The sequence below is a fragment of the Sardina pilchardus genome, chromosome 7 (genome assembly GCF_963854185.1).
Source record: "Sardina pilchardus chromosome 7, fSarPil1.1, whole genome shotgun sequence".
In the NCBI taxonomy this organism is placed as follows: Eukaryota; Metazoa; Chordata; class Actinopteri; order Clupeiformes; family Clupeidae; genus Sardina; species Sardina pilchardus.
The window spans coordinates 3,316,923-3,335,703 of record NC_085000.1 but is presented as its reverse complement, the minus strand read 5'-3'; the positions used below and the strand labels follow the sequence as shown (position 1 = coordinate 3,335,703).

The following is an 18,781-nucleotide window of genomic DNA, read 5'->3' as shown; positions in this document are numbered from 1 at the left end:
GAGAGAGAGAGAGAGAGAGAGAGAGAGAGAGGCAGACAGAGACAGAGTGACAGAGTGTGCTGTTTTTGCGGGGGTGGCTTTTTGCCTGTCTCTGACACATGTGCATGTGTTTGCATATGTTTACATGTTGATAGAGCAAATGAGTACACTCCACCATCTTTCTGTCTTATAGTCCCTCTGGTTTGACTGTCTTTTTGTGTGTGTGTGTGTGTGTGTGTGTGTGTGTGTGTGTGTGTGTTCTGCAGGAGAGCCTGTCATCTGCTGGGACGCCACACAAGAGGGACTCGTTCACATACAGCACGTGGCTGGAGGACAGCGCCAGCAGTACCAGCACGGCCAGCAGGGGGAACTCTCCTGGTACAGTAGCACAGTCCAGCCCAGGAATGATTACCTTTTATTCAAATATAAATGATATCCCCAACCCAGCTAGCAAGGCCAAATGGCTTACCGACATCGCATTTCAGCATACAGTACACCCATTACAACGTATGGCTGTGTGGTGACAATGACAGATACTAGTAGTCACTGGTTCATCACAGAGGCTGATTAGGGTGTCTTCCTTTGCCTGTGTACATGTAGCATCCAATAGGAATCAGCCTCCAGAGGCTGGGAAGGGCCCCGATGCCAAGACAGATGTTCGCATCAAACTGGAACGACCACATAACCACAAATCGCCATCGTCATCGGTGAGTTGTCAGCTCATGAGTACACATTACAGTCACAGAGAGGACCGATGTGAGCTTTTATGTAAACGCCACACTCTACCCACACTAGGCTACTGTGTGCATGGCCACCCCTGATTTGTCAGTGTCTCTTTCCCTTGTCAGTGTAGCACCTGTGTTTATATGTGCATTTGTGTTTGTGTGTATTTCAACTGATGGTCACCACACCGGCCTCATCCTATAATTAGAGAGTATGCAGGAAGTTCAGCCATGCTGCAGCTGTTATGTGTTTATGTATCCTCACCACCATCCATGCGTCATTTATTGAGAAGTGAAGCATCAGAATAATATAAATCACTTACTGTGTGTGTGTGTGTGTGTGTGTGTGTGACTGTTGAGTCTGTGGCGTCTGTATTACTTACGTATATATAGATCTTATTTATATATATCTGTGTATTTTTCTGTGCGTCTCTCTGTCCTATGAAGAACTGCTAGCCTCTCCCACCCGATTGCTTCATGGATGCCCCTCCACAGGTCAGCTCCCTCCCATACCCAGCCTCTCTGTCTTCCGTAGCCTCTTGCACATCAGATTCAAAGAATTGTCATTTAACAAGTGTGATGTTAGGTGTGATGTTAAGTGTGATGTTAGGTGTGATGTTAGTGTGATGTTAAAGCAACACTAAAGAGTTTTTCGTATACCTTAAAATAATGTTTCCAAAATCATTTCAGCGGTTCATCAACTCGTAACAGAGTGAACGGCACTTCTGCTTTCACTTTGCGGCCCTCTATCGGCTATAACCGCACTATGTAACTTCACGAGGTGGGGTAGTGTATCTGTACTTTGATGAAATGAGACATCAGAAACTACAAATTTGACTTGCTTCGATGTCGCAATACATCATTCTTTCATAAAATCATGCAACATATTCTACCTGGTCTGTTATCTGTTATTTGCTGGATAAACAAATAGTGTGTGTGCGACCGAGGAAAAGTGCTTTAGTGTTGCTTTAAGTGTGATGTTAGTGTGGCTCAGTTGAAGAACGTGCTTCTGCAGATGTTGCACCTTCTGATCTGTGCTTTATGCAGCCCCAATAACGATGGGTCATTTGTATATTTCAATAGCTGGTCTTACGTATCCTGGTCAGAGAAACTCTACTGCAAGTCTCACACTGGTTGTGGGTGTGGCATGTTCCATTTCTACAATATTTTTATTTTACAAACCGGATTTCAAAAATGTCACGACTGTATTTCTTGCACCAGCCACCAGTCTTTAGTCCAGTTAATCCTTTCAGACCTGTACTTTATTTGAATGACAACTGTTATTGAACTGTCAAACTATGCGGCACTTTATTTCACATTGAAATGCCATGTGGCTGACTTAATGGCTCCCCCCTCCTCACAGCATTCCCATAAGAAACAACCCCTCAAGGAGACAAGGCGCGCTCGAGTCTTTGCCGTAACCAATGACGACAACGATAATGAGGAGGATGGCAGCCAGCCGACGGCATGAGAGGCCTGGGAAGACGTTCGTGCCCCCAACCTTAACCCCCCCGGGGTTATCATGCGACCTTGACACCATGTGACCCCGTCCCTAAGTCGTCCTGCTGGCTGAGCGGCAGTCCCCCGTCCCCCTGTCACCCAACGGGAGAGTGGAGGGGAGAGACCTCATGTGCACTGTGCTTCTGTTTCTCTGGTTTTGCTCCTTTTCCTTCAGTGGCCTGTTCATTCCATATCGTACCTTTCTTTGCCTCAATCTATTTTTTCCAGGGATTTTTTTATTTATTTTTTTTTTTTGTTTTGTTTTATTTTTTATTTTTTGAAGGGGAGGGGGTCTGTTCTTCTGAAGCGCACTTCCTTCCATCCGGTCAGTCTTTGGGATTGATGCTGTCACAGTGAATATGCTGATTATTTATTGTCTGTTGTGAATTTGTAATACATTGCACAGGGTATAGTGAAAGAGTGCCATTGGATATGTGAGATGAGTGTAGAGATGAGGGGAAACAGACTTTGTTACCTGAAAGACATGAAGGAAATATTGAGGTTAAACTAAGTAGAGTTATTTTGCCAGCATTCTGCTTTCTTGAGTCAATTTCTAGAGTCAACTCTTCCTCAAATACATATCTGCGATGATTATCAATGATGTGTCTTTCAAATCATATGTGAATACAAGATCATGGTTGTTTGCGATTGACCGTAACTGGATATGTTTTTTTGTCAGTAAGAGTGGCCATATGTTGATAAGCTAAATTGAAGTGTAAATATCAGCAAGTCGTGCTTTTCAAAATGTACATTACACTACATGCCAAATCCTAATAGTATCGCGCTAAAATAAAACTTCCTTTGTCTTTGTGTGTTACTGAATTATTCGTCATTCAAAGTAAAGAGATGATGTTGCCTTAAATATATATTAAAAAATACAGTTCATAGATCCTTAAAACTAGGTCAAGAACAGGCTGTATATCACTCCACTTTCCGTCAGCTCACAGAGAGCTGGAGTCACTATTCAACTTTTAAGATGAAGTATACGTGAAGTGTTTCGTTCTCTGCAAAATATCAGAAGTATCGTAGTGATGTCTTGCCATGGCTTATCACGCAGATGAGGCCCTTAGACAGGCCTACCATGACTCTTGGGGATGCTGAAAATGAACCAAAGGTATATCTGGCTTTTCCTCCTTTTGTACAGAACATGAAACTATTTCACCATTCCTCTCTGGTTACACAACACAGCCCAGTGTTTTAACATGAACAGATCTCGTAGTGTCAGTCCAGTCCTTCACATGGAGAAGGCTTCCCCGTCCTATGTGCCATTCATTAAACAGATTAGGCTAGGATTATACTAGATTTGTGTTTCAAATGTTTTTTTTCTTGTTCCCGAAGACCTGCTACTTTTATAATGTATGCCTGTCTCCAACAGGTTTGTGAAGCTTATAGAGATGTTGTCATGCAAAATGAGACGCTTCTAGTGTGTCACCATGTGCTTGTAAGCCTTCACCATGGCAACCAAACCTTAAACGGCCCTCCTCCAGTTAGGCTGATATGAAAAAAGAAATGCCTGGTTGTCTTACATACCAGTGATAATGTCACAACTGCCAAAATACTAATCCTGAGCAACATGTGCAATGTGATGTATGCCCTTAGCGCTTATTTAACAATGAATGAATTACTAATTTACTTATTTCCAGTCAATGAAATGATGATCCCACCATTTACTCAGCTGAAAAGTGATGTTGAACTGCCTCGCCATTCAAGTGTCATGATAGTCCCAGTAAATCCAGATTATAAAAACACCTTTGAATGTAGCAGATTAATGTATTGGTTTGTGACGGACATTATTGATTGCCCTAATGCTTTGATATTGAACTGCCTTTGTGCTTTGTATGCTTTGATTATCGTTTGTCTCTTGTTTGGATAATGCCATGAAATTAAATTTTGAGCATAATGTCTCGGTATACCCAGTTGCTTTACATGTCAACACAAAAGGGTCGTGCATGCAGGCATGGGTGACGTAAACCAGAGGTTAACCTCTAACCTCTGTGACTCTGAAGTCCTTGTTTATTGTAATGTCATTCATAAAAAGGGAGATGGTGAAGAAAAATAGCTTTTAAAACAGAGTATCACTGTCGTTGTTATTATTATTATTTACTGAACTGTCATTTAATAACTGTAAGCTTTAGTTATCAAATTTGATTTAATTTTAATTTGTCTGTGCCCTTTCATGGTGATCAACTTGTCTGTAATTTATGGATCATTGCCCTGTGTCTTGGATTAGCAAAGCACAAAATTCATGATTGTAAAACAGGGTATGGTCAGAAAATACATGAAGCTGCCCTACATTTAATGTTATTTGTGTTTTTTTCCTGTAAGATGTTGAATTGTACATAGTGCTTTTTGTATATATTGCAAACAATTAAAATAAAGAAAAGCAAGCATATGATGAAATTATTGAAGGGATTTTTCATAGATGGGCAGTAGGGGTATTTTTTAACAAATAAATGACCCAGCATAGTCTTAATTAAAAAGCTCAGTTGACATCATGTAGGCCTAAGCATATGCCGGTCGGGTGTTGTCTCACCTCATGAACACAGCAAAGAAAAAATATGGGCATAGAGTGAACACTGTTATATCATAATGTGTGTGACATACACTACACTGTTTCAATACACCGTATGCCTATATACATGTGTGAAAATCATGAGTCAGTGTGCCTTTGTGTTTTGGTTTGACCCTTGTGTGCCTTAACCCAGAAAGGTGGAAGCTCTAGTCTGGCAAATTTCACATCTACTCACATAATAATAAGCTCGCTACAAGCACCTATAGGATATTGTCTCACTTAGGCCAACAGACTAGTTCATGCTTTGCTGTGCAGTTTTATATTTTCAAACACGCACGCACGCACGCACAAGTGTACAAAAAAGTATATACACAGTAGGGGAACCACTGAATGAATAACAAGCTGATCGCGGGAATGAATACTGTACGGACCGGAAGTTGACGCTATCAGCTGTCACTGCCGGTCACTGCAGAAGCTGTTAAGCCCACTAGCTATTCGTGTAGTATGTACCGAGTAGCCGTGGCCAGAAAGTTAAGAATACCCCAGACGTTTTTTGAATACTCCCAAAATGGCCAGAAAAAGAGAAATATCTTCTGAAACTCGACAATCTATTATTGTTCTGAGAAATGAAGGCAATTCCATGCGAGATATTGCCAAGAAACTGAAGATTTCCTACAACGGTGTGTACAGCTGCCTTCAGAGAACAGCACAAACGGGCTCTACCCAAAACAGAATGAGAAGTGGGAGGCCACGGTGCACAACTAAGCAAGAGGATAAGTTCATTAGAGTCGCTAGTTTGAAAAATCGATGCCTCACATGTCCTCAACTGGCAGCTTCATTAAATGGTACTCTGAAAACGTCAGTGTCGGCGTCCACAGTGAAGAGGCGACTCCGGGATGCTGACCTTCTAGGTAGAGTGGCAAAGAAAAAGCCATACCTGAGACTTACCAATAAAAGGAAAAGATTAAGTTTGGCAGAAGAACCTAATGCAGGAGGTAGAGGAGGGCAACGCTCCCCTCAGCTGCAAGAACCTACTGGAGATCCGGCGACAGAAGATGGACAGGTAGACGCTGTTGAAGCGCACAACGTTTCTGAGGGGGAGAGTGAAAAATAACCAACTCTGGAGACAGGTAGGCTGAGTGCAGCGTATTTTACTTTAGGCCTACTCTGACAGATTTTTTGGATTGATGTCTGTACATTCTGCATTTTAAAAGAAAGCAAGTTTCAGTCAAATATGCTTAAATACTGGCGTATGCTGAAGCACATGATTGCAAAAGGGTTCTCGGCTGATGTAGAAAGAAAGAAATGGCTGATCTGATCTTTAATGCAATCAGCATTGTCCATTATCAGCAACCAATTATCCAATGCTCCAAAGGCACATAATGTTTACTAATCTGATATCATTTCAAAAGGCTAACTGAGAAAACATTGGAGAAACCTTTTGCAATTATGTAAGCACATTATGTAATCTGAGACCTGCTGCTCTGATAAAAATAAATAAATAAATAAAACAATGCAATGGACTCACTTCCATTCCACTGCATTATAGACATAATGCTGTCTGAGATCAGTTGCATTGTTTTCTTTTTCTTTTTTTTAAATCAGAGCAGCTGTTTTCAGATTACATAATGTGTTTACATAATTGCAAAAGAGTTCTCCAATGTTTTCTCAGTTAGTCTTTTAAAATGATATCAGATTAGGAAACAGAACGTGCCTTTGGAACATTGGACAAATTGTTGCGGTCAATATAATGTTGATATTGCATTTGCAACAGTTGAGACCCCTTTTGCAATTATGTTAGCACATAATGTAATCTGGAAGCTGCTGCCCTCATAAATAAAACAGTGTACTGATCTCCGCTGGTCTATAGAGTGAAATGGACTTTTCTAAGTGAACTAAACTTTTGACCGGTAGTATAACTTTTTAGCTTGTCTGCTGATGGCAGGTAAACAGAAAAAAGGCCATCCAAAATATTAGAAAGATGTAGACCTGGGGGGTGCTGTGGCGCAACAGGCTACAGCGCTCGTGCCAAATACGGGTCCGAGTGGCGTGCCCATGGGGACCCAGGTTCGAGTCCGATCTGCGGTCATTTCCCAATCCCACCCCATCTCTCTCTCCTGCTTACTTCCTGTCTCTCTCCATTGTCCTATACAAATAAAGGCAAAAAGCCCAAAAAATATACCTAAAAAGATGTAGACCTAATCTAAATTTATGTTGCTGCCTTCTCCTTGATCTTTCTCTTCTTTCTTCTGAGTGCATATTGAAATGCATTGAGTACTTTTTTTTTAAAGTATATTTTGGCCATTTTATGCCTTTATTGACAGTGACAGTGGAGAAAGACAGGAAGTGAATGGGAGAGAGAGCAGGGGTGGGATCCGGAAAGGACCACGGGGCGGGAATCAAACCCGGGTCGCCGGCGTGCGGTGCAGGTGCCCCAGCCAGTTGCGCCACGACTGGGGCCATGCATTGAGTACTTTTGATGATGTACTTTTGTAACTCTATAGAGAAACTTTATTTGCATTTGTCGAGTGGCAGCTGCCAGTTTTAAAGCCCTATTAAGATCTTTAAAGAAATCGATGTCATGTTTTGACCATCTTTCCAAAGAAATTGAAATTCTGCTCTAAGGTGTGTGTCACTACAAGTCTCTCATTCAGTGCAGGAACCATTTAGTCTGTAAGGAGATAATGCATTCCACTTTGTTCTGTTCCATTTCCTCTAACGTCTAGTGAATGTTAAACCGGTGGGGTATTAGGCTTATAACACAGCAGTTAGTTAGATTAAGCCCAACGGCAGAAAATATTGTAAAAACTAAAAATCATAAAATTCTTATCAAATCAGCTCTGCTGGTCTTCTTCTATTCCCCTTCATGACTTTTGCATATAATTAGTTATCATTATTGATGAAATATTGATGCCTTTGCCTTTGATCGATTGCTCTTCGCTCTTCACAGTCCTGCTTTGAGAAAGATCTTACCAGAATCTGGAAGAAAGCTGGATTGAAAAAGGCACCAGAAGGATGGACTATGCCCACAATTTTCACCAAACAATGTTAGCGTTGGAAAGGACATTACTGGACTTGTCAGGAAGCAAACATGCAGATCATCTGGTTGTATTTGTCTTGTGTGGCAGACAGTCCCCTGTCTCCCGTATCACCCAACATAACCAATGACGACAATGATAATGAGGAGGATGCCAGCCAGCTGACGACATGAGATGCCTGGGAAGACGTGCGTGACCCCAACCATGTGACCCCGTCCCTCAGTCGTCCCTGCTGGCTGAGCGGCAGTCCCCCGTCCCCCTGTCACCCAACGGGAGAGTGGAGTGGAGGGGAGGGACCTCATGTCCACTGTGCTTCTGTTTCTCTGGTTTTGGTCCTTTTCCTTCAGTAGCGAGTTCATTCGGCATAGCACTTTTCTTTGCCTCGATCTATATTTTATTGACATATTTATTTATTTTTGTGTGTGGATGGGGGTCTGTTCTTCTGAAACACACATTCTTCCACCCGTACAGTCCTTGGGATTGATGCTCTCGCAGTGAATATGCTGATTATTTATTGTCTGTTGTGAATTTTAATACATTGCATAGAGTCAATTTTTAGGGTCAACTTTTCTTCAAAATACATATATGTGATTATTATCAATCATGTCTTTCAAATCATACAGCGCCCTCCATAATTATTGGCACCCCTGGTTAAGATGTGTTCTTTAGCTTCTAATAAATTCAGTTTTTTTTTTTCAAATAATATAGGACCACAATGAAAAAAAGCGTAAAATCCAACCTTTAATACAAGTGCATTATTTAGAAGGAAAAAAATCCCACATTAAGAAATATTTTTTTTACATCAAATCATGTGTGCCACAATTATTGGCACCCCTGATGTTAATGCATTGTACAACCCCCTTTTGCTAATAAAACAGCACCTATTCTTCTCTTATAATGTTTCACAAGATTAGAGAAAACAGAAAGAGGGATCTTTGACCATTCCTCTTTGCACAAATCTCCAAATCATCCAGCGACCTGGGTCCTCTCCTCTGCACTCTCCTCTTCAGCTCACCCCACAGGTTTTCAATGGGGTTGAGGTCTGGGAACTTAGATGGCCATGGTAGGAGCTTGATACGGTGTCTGGTGAACCATTTCTGTGTAGACTTGGCCATATGTTTAGGGTCATTATCTTGCTGAAAGACCCAGTGAAGACCCATCTTCAGCTTTCGGGCAGAGGCCACCAGATGTTGATTTAAAGAGTCACTGCACCCTAAAATATGTTTTTTTTGAGCTGTTGATTGATTGAAAATACTCAAGTGATGAACTGTACTATTACTAGGCTTAATATTGACAAAAATCGTGTTTCTCGACAAAAGTAACATTTCGTCTGATTTTGTATTGGAGATATTGCTCTCCGCGCATTCTACACGTTGAAACATGCCATGGCATGTTGGTCCAAAATGCTATTGGAATGCTGACGAAGTCCTGTACTTCTCGTCCAACACTACGTCACCGGGTCGTTACAAATTAGGAATGAAACGCCCCAACACCTGCTGCCCTGATTAGCCTACCTGTGATGAGCCATGTCTGCAGCACTCATTCCCAGATTGACACGAAATCACCATGGTTGATTGGTTGCAGCAGTGCTGCACTCCCTCTCCAAATTTCAGAGCGTCTCGCCCATTTTGAAAGCCTTTTTCAGAAATGTGAAGTGGGTGGAGTTATGGGGTGAAGTGACTCTTTAAAATGTCCTGGTATTTCAAAGCATTCATGATGCCATGCACCCTAACAAGGTTCCCAGGCCCTTTGGAAGAGAAACAGGCCCACAGCATCACCGATCCTCCCGCATACTGCACAGGCATGAGGTGCTGTTCTGCATACTCATCTTTTTGTTACGCCAGACCCACTTAGAGTGTTTGTTGCCAAAAAGCTCTCACTTTGTCTCATCTGACCAAAGCACACGGTCCCAGTTGAAGGCCCAGTACCGATTCAGATGTTTGTGCTTATGATTTTGAGTGAGAAAGGTTTTTTTCCGTGCATGCCTCCCAAACAACTTGTTGGCATGTAGATAGCGCCTGATTGTGCCTTGTTTTGGAGACTTTGTGACCCCAAGATGCAACCATTTGATGTAATTCTGTAACAGTGAGTTTTGGAGATTTTTTTTTATTTCTCTTATCCTCACTGTGAGTGGTGGCAAAATAAACTTGCGTCCTCTTCCAGGCTTGTTTTAAACTTCTTAACGATTCCTCTGACCATAGATATGGGCAGGTGTGCGAGTGGCTATTTTCTTGTAGCCATTGCCTTACTTGTGAAGGTCGACACATCTGCCTTACTTGAACAGTGTGTTCCTTTGTCTTTCCCATGTTGAAGAGAAATGGCCTCTGTGTCACGTCATATTTATAGCCCAGGGAAACAGGATGTTAAGAATGACTAATTAAATGTTCCTACATACTCTGATCGACTTTGTTAACGACTGTAGAAATACTTTAATTACATTTATTTCCTAGGAATTGTTAGGGGTGCCAATAAAAGTGATTTTTCCCACCTTAAAATTCACTTGAGTTGAAGGTTACATTTCTCTACAATTTTCAGTGTGAGGGTATGCTTCTGCAATAAAAACTGAATTTATTTTAAGGCTTTTAACACATCTTAACCAGGGGTGCCAATAATTATGGAGGGCACTGAATGTGAATACAAGTTCATGGTTGTTTGTGATGTAATGTAACTGGATATTTTTTTTGTCAGTAAGATAGCTGTGGCTATATGTTGATAAGCAAAATGTACATAACACTTAATGCCTAATCCTAATTGTATTGCGCTAATATAAAACTTCCTTTGTTATTGTGTGTTACTGAATCCGTCATTCAAAGTAAAGAGATGATGTTGCCTTCAATGCATATTGAAAAATGCAGTTCATAAATCCTTAAAACTAGGTCAACAACAGGCTGTATATCACTCCACTTTCCATCAGCTCACAGAGAGCAAATGTTCAAAATGTAATATTTTAAATTGAAATATACGTGAACTGTTTCGCTCTCTGCAAAATATCAGAAGTAGTGATTAGGGGTGGGATGGTACACAAAAATCACGGTTTGGTGTGTACCTGAGTTTTGAAGTCACAATTTTTCGGTTCAGTAAGCCTGCAGGTATTGCTAACTTCAAATTCACTGACAATATGTTTGATGCACAATGGCAACAGTATTTTGAAAAGGTCATCAAATGTTTTGACGTTAATGGACTAAACTGAAATATGATCCACTCCTTAATATGTTGGTGTGGGAACTAAAATTTGATTTGTGGCCCAAAAGCAAATAGCTGCTGATTTCATGCCTGCATGCTGTACATTACATATTTGTATTGAACCTAACATCCTGTACCTAAACAGTTCGGTATGAATATGTGTACCTTTTACACCCCTAGTGATGTCTGATGTGTTAGGCTGATATGAAAAAAGAAATGCCTGGTTGTCTTACATACCATAATGTCACAACTGCCAAAATTCTGATTCTGATAAACATGTGCAATGTCATGTATGCCCTTAGCGCTTATTTAACAATGAATGAATTACTCATTTACTTATTTCCAGTCAATGAAATGATGATCCCACCATTTACTCAGCTGAAAAGTGATGTTGAACTGCCTCCCTATTCAAGTGTCATGATAGTCCCAGTACATCCAGCCTTTGTGCTTTGTATGCTTTGATCATTGTTTGTCGCTTGTTTGGATAATGCCATGATTTATGGATCATTGCCCTGTGTCTTGGATTAACAAAGCACAAAAGTCATGATTGTAAAACATGGTAAGGTCAGGATATCTAGAAAATACATGTAGCTGCCTTACATTTACTGTTCCCCCCTGTTAGATGTTGGACTGTGTTAAGTGCTTTTATATGGCAAACAATTAAAATAAAGCAAGCATAGGATGAAATTATTATAGGATGTGTGCTCCAAACAACCGGAGCCTGGTTAACACCAGACCGCTTCTCAATTTGCTAAATAGCCTAGGTTAGTCTTGGTTCTCCCAGTAGGGTGACCACCTCCAGTCAGACAAAATGTGGGACAAGTAGCATGGTAAAGAGGGACAATGTGGGACAGACGTAATAACTTTAAACTTAAGATATATTGCCAGATCTAATTTACTAAGCAACATTTTTTTTAATCTACCGACATAAGATTAAGACACTACCTAGGCTAAAAGACAAAACATTAATTTCGCAACATCTCATCTTTATTGGGACTATCAAAATTGTCAGCTGTCCAAGGGACCAGGCATTATGCAGCTGAAAGAATGCACTCAGTGAATCAAATTCTTAAAACACACAAAAAAAATATTAGACCCACCTAGCCTAAGTTCAACCAACTATAAGGCCTATAGTCTATAGTTGAGGCTTGCATAGAAAGTTGAACTATTTCAGTGCAAATAGGTAAACCAGAATCTTTTATGATTTGCATGTTTCTTTGGTGTGTTTTTTATTATCTGCCAAGGAGGTTATTTTCATCGGGGCTTGTTTGTCTGTTTGTTTGTCTGTCTGTTGGTTCGCAAGATAACTCAAAAAGTTAAGGATGGGATTTTCAGGAAAGGTCTGAAATGACCCACGGAACAAACGATTAAATGGGAGTTATCCAGGAGGCGGTTGTGTTTTCGCTTGGCCTAGGTCTGCGCTCTCGGAGTGTTTTTTTTAGTTTTGTAGGACTCACTTGCACCATGTCGCTTCACATCGTATTCTTCACCATGCCCCAGAGAAAAACGCAAATGCAAAATGCCCTCTCTGCTTCGCCGTCTATAGGTCTTTGCCAAGAGTATATGTTGCGGTCCATTCGCTGAAAGTGCATCTTCTCTTTCTCGTGGCCACACTGGCCATGGCTGCTTAACCTGACCGAGGAGCGCGCTCTCCAATTTGAGATCTTTGACAACGTTGCGGAGGCGTTCGTGCACCAGGCAACAGTTTGATTGACGTACGACTCAGCCTATCGACTACCGATTTTATTGCTCTCCTTTGAACTATTGGACATAAGTTAACACTACGCCTGTGGGCGTATCTGTGTATTTATTTTCAATTGGCCAGGGTCGAACGAAAAAGCGGGAGAGATGCTCAATTTGCGTGAGGCGGGACAAAGGGTAAAATTGCACAACGTAAAGCGGGACAGGTGGTCACCCTATCTCCCAGGCTAATACAACAATTTTGTAGTCTGAACAGTCTTTGGGCACCTCATTTGAAAATGGTCTGCTTCAGAATGGACGTGATTCCTCCTTTACTGTAAAAAAGAAACGCTGTTGTAGCCTACAAAAATATATGGGCATAGGAATGAACACCCCTGTTATAGTCTATAATCATAATTTTTTACTTATAATAATAATGTGACATGCCTTCAATACACCAGCCTACATGTGTGTGTGCAAATTAAAAAAAACAAAACAAAACAAAAAAAGCCTAGCTCCCATCCATGGGGAACAACCATAGGGGAACAAATCAACAGCAAGCTGGTCGCGGGAACGCTTTACTGTACGGACAGGAAGTTGGTGTCTTGAGCCGTGTCACATTGAAGCCCATTAGCTATCCTTGTAATAGCTACAGAGTAGCTCTGGTTAGAAAGGTAAGAATACAGAGACGTTTTTCAATTCAAAGGAATTATGTGTATTAGCTTGTTTATCTGTCATTATGTAGTGGTTGTATTGATAATCACGATTAGAAAAGATATTGTTTTATCATAAGTAACCAGCTGTAAGCTAACCTAACGTTAGCTAACATTCCTCTAGACCGATATTAATCAATTGCTAGTAATGCTGTCTGTATTTCTATATTAATGTTACGACTTCCCAAATGGCCCATGACTCCTGAAATCTTCAATGATGAGTACTACGTATTTATGTGCGATAACCAAGAAAAACATATTGTATTGGATCTGGAATAGACAAGACACCGTGGACACCGGCCTGTCTCGGTCGGTGTTGTAGACTTGGTCCTACACTACAGTTACCTCAGCTCTTTTCCCTCTGAGGATGTTCTTCATGTCTTTTTCTTCTTCTTTGAGTTGTTGTGGTGGTTTTCAGATTATATGTGATATTTTAGTCAGAATTCACAGGATGCATTCATGGTTCATAAGCTTTAAAATTGGGCCCACTGCCTTTGATCTTAGTGTGGTTCATAAGCTGTAACATGGGGCCTACTGCATACAGTACTGTATGTTCTTATGTGTTCCTGTGTCTGGCATTTTTCTGCAAACATCAGCACCAGCATTAGCATCTGGTTTTGCTGAATGCACTTTCATCTAGAATATCTTAACTGACCATCTAAGCAAACCAAATAATTATATGGGACGGAAACACCATATTAGGGCTGAATCCTCATGTTCAAGGGAGAGGGGAGGTCATCCGCTGGCCGGGTCCGAGAAAGGACCAGGTGAATCCTCATGATCAAGGGAGAGGGGATGTCATCCGCTGGCAGGGTCCGAGATAGGACAATGTGAGGCACACTGTCCTAGGCACCAGAAAACTCGCTACACAACTAATTCGGACCACTTTGCAACAACCATCCATAATAGAGATGTCAAGAAGAAAGTTGCCGAGAGAGAATCTATATCATCCCCTGACATATCAAAGCAAAGAAAACACAAGAACACAAGGTCCAAGGAAAATGACATAAACTTTAAGCTGATTGGCTAAAAGAATATGGGGTGATGCGAGCGGGGATACCAAGAAATGTGCTTTAGGTATATAAGATTAGACCCCGCCATCTTAGGTAGGACGTTCATCGGGCACCCCAGCGGACGACACCTCACTCTCCCTCTATTGTCTTGACTGTCAGCCTGAAACTTTGTTTTCGCTGTACTATCATTGCAATATTGGGAATAAAGATCAACAGTCTACCAGAAGTCTCCTGTCTGCATTGTCTCCTACGGACGCTTTGTTCCAGAGTGCTATTTAGTATTTAGTATATAGTTAAGTGGTAATTAGTATTAATTAGTGATAATTGGATTCGCATAGTGGAACAATTTTCCACGACATTGTTTACACATAGTTTGCTTAATTACAGATTAGATTTTCATTTCATAAAGCTGTCTTTTTTTCCCCAGGGCAGAGTAACCTCACCGATTTGATCCATGACGTCGTGTTAAATTTCATCATGTTTCTATCCAAAGTGGCTGCACGTTTAAGTCTGGTATCCAGACTTAGTGGTATGTATTTGTTCTTTCTTTTATCATTTATATAATGTTTTGTAACCCCACGTTTTAGACACAAGAATAACCTACCAGGTTGGTTGATTTAGTCAAAGTCTCTCAGATTCAAAGTGCTTTATTGGCATGACAAGGGGTACTCATATTGCCAAAGCAGGCAGACAAAACAGAAAATAGTACAATACCATTACAATTCCTAAAATAAATAAAATACATATATGTGTGTGCGTGGTGTGATGGGGGGGGGGGGGGGGGGGTGTATATGGGTTTCTGTGTGTGTGCGTGCATGCGTGCGCGCCTGTGTCTGTGTCCGTGTGTCTTGTTAAGTCACTCACTGTCCCTCAGGTTGTGGTATATTGAAACATATCTCTCTCTCTTTCTCTCTCTCTCTCTCACCCTCTCACCCTCTCCATTAGGTACCCTTCATCATCAATCACAATCCCTTAGCTGTACTCTGGGGCGCTCTTGGCCTGCACGATGCCAGTCTTTTTCCATCACACACCGGCGCTTCAATTCGGCAGCAGACAATAAAGTCCCTCCTAAGCTCTGGATGCCCTTAGAGCCAGAGCTGGAGGAGGTCCTAGTCCCCCGTAAGCTCGCCGTGTCGCCACTAGAGAGCTGGCTCTCCCTGCGCTACTCTCTCCCCACGCCGGATGCAGCCCAGCCCTTGGAGGAAGGGGATGTGGTGGTGGAGGCTGTGGTTCTGCCCCCTGCCTCTTACCCTGTGCTGGAGGGAGAGGAGGGCAACACTCCCCTCAGCTGCAAGAACGTGCTGGAGATCCGGCGACGGAAGATGAACAGGCACAAGTACAAGAAGCTGCTGAAGCGCACCAAGTTCCTGAGGAGGAGAGTGAAAGAGGGCAGGATCAAAAGGAAACAGGTAGGCTGAGTGCAGTGTGTTCTTATGGCTTGAACTTTACTTTGACTGCTTTTCTGGATCCACTCTGCGAGAAGCAAGCTCCAGTCAAATCTGCTGAAATGCTGGCGTGTTGCTTGATTTAGTACCGACTTGATTGGACTAAGATCAGAGTATAAAAGTAACTTTGGCTTGTCTGCCATGGCAGGTCAACAGAAAAAAAATTGCTGGCCAAAATATTAAAAAGATAGACCTAATCTAAATCTGTGTTGCTGCCCTGACCTTCATACTTTCCTTCTGTGTGCATTTTGAGATGCATTGGCTACTTTAGGTAGCTTAGTCCCTTGTTTCTCTGATTTTGTGTGATCACATGCTGCAACATCCCTGGTCTTAGATGATACAAATCCTAAAGTCCAAAGCATGTGTAACTAACAGGATAAACATGAAGAATTCTCCTTACTTGAAGTAGGCAAACCAGTTTCTTGTTCATTGACATGTCTCACCTGAAGAGAAGAGTCTGCGCTTTATTTCTACTGCACAAGAACCGTGATTGAATTGAATTGAATGCCTTTATTGTCATTGTACTTTGCAATACAACGAGATTAGAGTGCTACTCCACTGGGTGCACACATACAATAAATAATCATTATAAGACATAAAAACACACAAACACATATAAAACACAATAAAAGAGTAAACAGAGCAATGGTCGATGGAATGCTTTTGGATAGTCTTTCTACCAATCAGACCTATGATCCGGGTGCACGTTTTGGATTAGCAAGTTTGTGATTGGACCCAGCAAACGTGGACAGGAAGCAGGAGAGATAGATGTGCAGTTTCAGCCTGAGCTGCAGGGTGAAATCCAAACTGCTGTCAAATCAGGCAGGGTTTACCCAACCTAGATGAGTGCTTTAGTTGTTGAAAAACGTAGTCTATCAACCTATGTGATATAGCCTGACATGGCCCTCACAACCTATGTGATATGTGATATAGCCTGACATGGCCGTAAGCTTCCGCTCAATTTTCATTTCCCTTCACAATATTAGTATGAGGGTTTGGTACGACCAGGCTATATGTGATATAGCCTACCTGTAGACAAAATCTGTAAATGTTTTGAAGTAAACTTATGTCTGCAACCCACCAGTGGAAAATGGTCATATTTATTTTACTCCTCAGTGCAGATTTTACTCGCATTTGACGAGTGGCAGGTGGCTAAGATCTATCCATGAAATGGCATCATTTAACAAAACCACAACCTCTAGTGTTTATTGTCTTGAAGCTTCTAGACAGCAATGCTATAGGTATCGATGTCATTTTTTGGCCATGTTTCCAAAAAAATAGAAAGTGTGCTCGAAGTGTTTCACTACAAGTTTCTCATCTGCCATTCAGTGCAGGAACCATTTAGTCTGTAAAGAGATAATGCATTCCACTTTGTTCTGTTCCATTTCCTCTAACCTCTAGTGAATGTAAAACCGGTGGGGTATTAGGCTTATAACACAGCAGTTAGTTAGATTAAGCCCAACTGTAGAAAAAGCTGTGAAAACTAAAACTGTTTCCATATCAAATCAGCTCTGCTGCTCTTCTTTCTATTCCCCTTCATGACTTTTTCAAGTAATTATAGTTTATTGATGATGTGTTGATGCCTTTGCCTTTGATCATTGCTCTTCACAGTCCCGCTTTGAGAAAGATCTTACAAGAATCTGGAAGAAAGCTGGATTGAAAAAGGCACCAGAAGGATGGACTATGCCCCAAATTTTCAGCAGGCAATATTAGTGTTGGAAAGGACCTCACTGTACTTGTCAGCCTGCAAACACTTGACCTGTTATCAGACTCATCTTGGGACTCCTGGCTTCCAGCTAAGACTGATGTGGAATGGACTGATCACTGTTGTGTTGGAACGCGCATTGTAACAACTTAATAAAGACTATGTGAACCAACTATGTTTGTTGTTGTTTTTTTGTGTGTTTGATTGTATGGTGGTTAAAACAATGTGTTGTAAGCCTCATGAAAGCAGTGTCTTTTTTCTCCTTTTCATTATTTCATCCAGTAGAGGTCAGCAAAGTGAATGGCAAGAGGTGCAAGAATATGCCACTGAAGGAGGGTTTCTCTGGATGTGTCGGTAATAAACATACAGTTTTTGTGGATTTGCTGTCTTGATATTTCAATAATACACAAGCCATTCAAGACTATTGGCTTCTTTCTTTTGTGTAATCTTTGGTAGTTGGTAAGCCTGCTTCCAATCATATTCTGTGCTACTCCAAATGCAAGAAATGCCATTTTCTCATGTGGCCTTTTCAACATACATGACACAATTGAGTCCTTTCCACATTCATGAAGCAAAGATGTGAAGAGAGATATAGAAGAGTAGAGAGTCTACAGAGATGCCTATCTGTTTGTGCTGTCAAACAAGCGGTGAAAAAACATCCCTGTGATAACCTATGGCTTTGCTGGAAAGAAGCTGAACATGATGGCTTGGTGTGAACCTCCTAAGTGAAAGAAAGCTGTAGGCTAGGTCAAGTTCAGAGTTACAAGCCCTTTGAAGTTTAAGAGGCAATGCACATCAAATACTTTACAGCTGGAATTTTCTATCTAGGGCATAGGCCACGTCTGAGGTTCCATGAGAGAATTTGTACATCAAAGTTTGGTAGGCCTAAACAAAATGCTGTTGTGCTGTATTTAGCTTATTGTAGACCGTAATATGGACAACAACAACTGTGAAATGTACATGGTTAATTCCAATTGGGTCTTACCCTGCAGTATTTTGGATATGCTTGCTGAAGTTCACAAGCCTACTTGTGCTGTATCTCATTTTGGGAAACATGTTTTCAAATGTAGCCAGTCTGCAGCTAGATTTTTTATAGGAATACGACACAGTTAAGCTATAACCTTAGCCTATGCCTAAACTATCTTCAAAACATTCGGGCAAACAAGACTCCGCTGCATGCAGAAGGCAGCCTCTTCTGTCCATGGCCTTTTCTCTCTTCTTCACTGGCGAGCCGTCCGGGATTCATGACTTAATAGGTCACTGATGATTGCATAGTCCTTTCAGGAATGCT

The 18,781-nt window shown here is 41.4% G+C and overlaps 2 protein-coding genes across 4 annotated transcripts in view; both read left to right on the top strand.

Annotated features, from left to right (window-relative positions):
* rap1gapa (RAP1 GTPase activating protein a) overlaps window positions 1-4,593 on the top strand; it is a 93,488-nt gene extending 88,895 nt beyond the window's left edge. For all 3 annotated transcript variants that reach the window (XM_062540327.1, XM_062540326.1, XM_062540328.1), the window contains 4 exons: window positions 246-357; window positions 580-686; window positions 1,149-1,196; window positions 2,065-4,593. In XM_062540327.1, coding sequence (XP_062396311.1) covers window positions 246-357; window positions 580-686; window positions 1,149-1,157 — 228 coding nt within the window. In that variant the 3' untranslated portion in view covers window positions 1,158-1,196; window positions 2,065-4,593. The remainder of the gene's footprint in view (window positions 1-245; window positions 358-579; window positions 687-1,148; window positions 1,197-2,064) is intronic.
* Window positions 4,594-13,145: 8,552 nt separating this feature from the next.
* Window positions 13,146-17,657, top strand: aurkaip1 (aurora kinase A interacting protein 1). Its single transcript, XM_062540325.1, has 4 exons — window positions 13,146-13,288; window positions 14,768-14,869; window positions 15,286-15,749; window positions 17,397-17,657. The coding sequence occupies exons 2-4, from the start codon at window positions 14,818-14,820 to the stop codon at window positions 17,496-17,498; spliced, it is 618 nt and encodes a 205-aa protein (XP_062396309.1). The 5' UTR covers window positions 13,146-13,288; window positions 14,768-14,817; the 3' UTR covers window positions 17,499-17,657.
* Window positions 17,658-18,781: the final 1,124 nt, after the last annotated feature.